General features: G+C 41.5%; 5 protein-coding genes across 5 annotated transcripts; 2 read left to right on the forward strand and 3 right to left on the reverse strand.

Annotated features, from left to right (window-relative positions):
• Positions 1 to 142: 142 nt before the first annotated feature.
• DI09_228p10 (uncharacterized protein) lies at positions 143 to 712 on the forward strand (the record flags this gene model as incomplete). The annotated part of the gene is made up of 1 exon (XM_013382989.1): positions 143 to 712. One exon carries the CDS (start codon positions 143 to 145, stop codon positions 710 to 712), a length of 570 nt encoding a protein of 189 aa, XP_013238443.1.
• A 57-nt stretch (positions 713 to 769) lies between these two features.
• Positions 770 to 1,241, forward strand: DI09_228p20 (40S ribosomal protein S20; the record flags this gene model as incomplete). Its single annotated transcript, XM_013382990.1, has 3 exons — positions 770 to 917; positions 949 to 1,148; positions 1,185 to 1,241. 3 exons carry the CDS (start codon positions 770 to 772, stop codon positions 1,239 to 1,241), a joined length of 405 nt encoding a protein of 134 aa, XP_013238444.1.
• A 47-nt stretch (positions 1,242 to 1,288) lies between these two features.
• DI09_228p30 (uncharacterized protein) lies at positions 1,289 to 2,469 on the reverse strand (the record flags this gene model as incomplete). Its single annotated transcript, XM_013382991.1, has 3 exons — positions 1,289 to 1,633; positions 1,661 to 2,068; positions 2,098 to 2,469. 3 exons carry the CDS (start codon positions 2,467 to 2,469, stop codon positions 1,289 to 1,291), a joined length of 1,125 nt encoding a protein of 374 aa, XP_013238445.1.
• A 120-nt stretch (positions 2,470 to 2,589) lies between these two features.
• DI09_228p40 (uncharacterized protein) lies at positions 2,590 to 3,235 on the reverse strand (the record flags this gene model as incomplete). The annotated part of the gene is made up of 2 exons (XM_013382992.1): positions 2,590 to 2,686; positions 2,919 to 3,235. The coding sequence occupies 2 exons, from the start codon at positions 3,233 to 3,235 to the stop codon at positions 2,590 to 2,592; spliced, it is 414 nt and encodes a 137-aa protein (XP_013238446.1).
• Positions 3,236 to 3,376: 141 nt separating this feature from the next.
• Positions 3,377 to 3,700, reverse strand: DI09_228p50 (uncharacterized protein; the record flags this gene model as incomplete). The annotated part of the gene is made up of 1 exon (XM_013382993.1): positions 3,377 to 3,700. A coding segment is annotated over one exon (324 nt), but the record flags the coding sequence as incomplete, so codon positions are not given.

Below are 3,700 nucleotides of genomic sequence, written 5' to 3' on the forward strand. Positions count from 1 at the left end.
TCGCTAATTCATTCTCTTAAAAGCGGGCAGTATGGATGTGCAGCCATCTGTAATGGGGGTGGAGGGGCCACTGCGGTCATTGTAGAGAAATTATAACGCTCGCTGCCATCAAATAAATTGATTGCCAAAATTGAAACATTTTATGTTTACGCTGACCAAGTATTTCAAATCGCCATTGTCGACAATTTCTTGGGCCTCCTCTTGCCTCGTCAAATGGAAGCTCTGTACAGTGTTTGGAAATCCATTTTCGAATCTATCATCTGCCAACCGGTTGTATTCATCTGGAAAAAAGAAAAATGCAGCCCCGCCATTAAAAGCAAAAGGAAAGAAGGCAACAACAAAGACAAATAAACGGAAAGAGTCCAATCCTCTGCTAAAGTTTCCGCCAGGAGCAGACTTAAATTCGTTTGCTACTACGAGGAGCAACGCTGAAAGTCTGCATCTTTCCAGGAGTATTGATCTAACCCAGCTTCAAAATAGCAAGGAAGACAATGAAGGCCTTCCATATTCCATCATCCGCGAATTTTCGGCCCTGTGTGCTAATGACGGGATAAAAATTTCTGCCTTCAAGCAGCGCAATCGGTATATCAGACCTTGTCACAGGCGGCGAGCTTTGATGTATGCCAATCGAAAAGAAAAATACAATAAGCTGATTGGCGCAAGAGTCTCTGAACTTATTAAAACTTACGGCCACGAAATTCAAATCCAATAAATTTTAACTTACAATTTGCAGTCCGGGGTTTGGTGATTTTTTAAACATTAATTTCTAATGTCGTCTGCCATCGTGATGACTCCTCCCCCGTCCTCGCTGAAAGCAGGGACCTCCACGAAGCCGGGCTTTGAACATATTATCACGCCAAAGATCCACCGCATAAGAATCACTCTATCTAGCCGCAACGTAAAGGCAATTGAGACAGGTATGGGGTTATGTTAATTTCTCTCCACTAGTCTGCTCTCGCATAACCACTGCAGGAAAGGCCAAGAATGTAGGTATCAAAGGGCCCGTTCGCATGCCCACAAAGGTGCTTCGTATTACTACCAGAAAAACACCTTGCGGTGAAGGATCAAAGACTTGGGATCGCTATGAGCTACGCATCTACAAGCGTGTCATCGATCTGAATGCCACTGCCGAACAAGTTAAAGAAATCGTAAGTTTTCCATTCAGTATTTACTTATTGCTGTAGACTAACGTTCAAATCGAAGCTGGCGTTGATGTTGAAATTACGATTTCCGACAATTAAAGAAAGGCGGTTGGAAAATAAAATTTTTATTTTATAAAATGACCAAGTTACATAGTGACCGCATCGATTTCTTGTAGGTGCATCAGCCACTTTGATGAGCTCATCTCGTAAAGCCTAGAAATTGTGCGTTTGAAGGCCAAAACTTCGTCCGTACCGGTGGCCTTTTGGCATGTGTCTTTATCAGGGGTATATTTTGCAGTAAAGTCAAATAGTTCCTTGAAATGGCACTCGACCAAGCAAAACAATACCACCCTCTGCTCATATAGGGCATCGATGAGCGAAATAAACCTCCTTGCTTCGTTTTTTGTATATGCAGTAAATTTAGGGATATTTGAGATGAAAATGCATCGAAACCGTTTAGAAAGCTCGACAAAGTCGGCCGGCCCAAATGGCTATCACATAAATAAGTAACCACCTACTTGTTCACACAAGTCCGAGTAAAAGAATTTTGCCGTCGTGCCAGAAGCATTTTGAACGCTCCAAGTTCTTCCAAAGACCGAAATATTTACAGGTTCAATCCTATTGGTACCGATCAGATTTAGGAAAAGCTTTTCAAAGAGATCTCCATTGAAATCGTTGATTGGGTAGAAATAGGTTTTTGAAAGTCCGTTTGAATTTGCCTTTCGATAGTCACTGCCAGAATTGAGCGAAAAAACATCACATTTCGCCTTGATGAGCGAGATGCACGGAACAAAGCTTTCTCTTTGCAGCCCATTTTCATAAAGCTTATCGGGCGCGCGATTTGAGGTCGTCACCAAAATAAAGGGATGCTTGAAAAGTTCGCCAAAAAGCCGGGTAAGTATCATTGCATCTGAAATGTCGGTCACCTAGCATGAAGTTTAAAAGCGGAGCTTACTTGAAACTCGTCCAAGCACAAAATGCTGCTTTCCGAAACAAGCGAGTTTGCAAGCTCGTAAATATAATCGCCTTTGAAGTTGGCCCTTTTAAGCTCGTGAAGTTCTACACGTAAGAAAGGGGAGCCAAAAATACTTGAATGCACAAATTTCATAAACACATGGAAGTGCATTCTTGATTTTTCCCTGATCGGGCAAGCCTCGAAAAAAAGGTCCATCAAAAACGTTTTCCCGCAGCCTAATGATAAACTCAAACAGACATACCGACATCCCCATAAATATATACACCCTTTGGAGTGGAATTCTTTTTTCGAAGCAGTGAGATCGAATATATGCGTCTGAGAAGCTGGGAAAAAATAGATTTTTGATGGCATGCAGCTGATTGTGCTCGGGTGTTATACCACCGGCTGATATTTCGCATTAGTTCATTTAGAGAAAAAATAACGTTTCTCTGCTCGAAATCGTTTACAATGGCGCCAGTTGCCACCCGCTGTTCATACTGCTCCAGCAGCGACAGATAGCGTAAATTTGCGTTGAACAGCGATGTAACCAAGTTTCGGTGTTGGGGTTGAAGAGCAGAATTGAGGAGGCCTTTAATCATAGATAATTAAAATAGCTATTTACAACGGTCGAGTTTTCAATAACCAAAATCAAAAATCAATCTTTACGAATGACTTGCAATAGCTAGACGAAAAGTGATAATTATCAGATCTCCAGTTTTAAATATTTGCATTTAAATTGAAATTTATATTTATTTCTAATTTATTAAAAATTATCAGCCCAAGCAACCGTGGTTTAAAATGCAAAAATCATGCCCACTAACAAGCTACATAGGAAAAGGGAATTTGATTGGCCAGATGAGAACGAGACTGATGAAGAATGGTCCCTAAGATCAGGCTCCAGATTTGGATTGGTCGCATTAGATCCAAGCCCCTCAACATTATTCATGATGTCTTCCCAAACAGGATCGATCAAGTTAACGGCATGCTCTGGATTAAGGACAATAACTTCATATGTGCGGTTTGACGGTTCATACAAATTTTTTGGTATCGTTCCAAACACGTGGTTTTCTGGATCACTAAAGCCGCAGGGAAGGAGCATTAGAGATCCGAGTAAAACTACGGCCAAGATAATATTCATCGTATCAATGTGCCTGGGCAAATCCAAATTATATGCCTAGCCCAAAAACATCACGTTCTGAAACAAGACAACAGAGCTTAAATTTGGTGAGGGGTTTAAATTTATTAGCCCAATTGCCATTTATTCAGCTCGAATATCTGATCAGAAAGCGTCGTCTGATTCTATCTGCTTTTGGGGGGCATTTGACGCCCCAACAGAGGCTAGTGCATCTATATTTTGGAGTTCTATGGCCTCGTGTGGTAGTTTAATGGCTTCATTTGTTCCCATTTCGGCCGACGGTTTGTCATTTAGATCTTTAGCCTGATCTTGAAAAGTAGATGATGCAAGCAACGGTTCTAGCTGTGAAGCCTTTGAGCCTGTCCCCAAAATGCCACCGCCACCACCAATAGATGTCTGGCTGTCCCGCGATGGTCCATTAGATGGGTTGTATTCTCCAAATAATATTTTTCTACCATAAATACAACG

This window comes from Mitosporidium daphniae (genome assembly GCF_000760515.2).
Source record: "Mitosporidium daphniae strain UGP3 chromosome Unknown contig-228, whole genome shotgun sequence".
NCBI lineage: Eukaryota > Fungi > Microsporidia > Mitosporidium > Mitosporidium daphniae.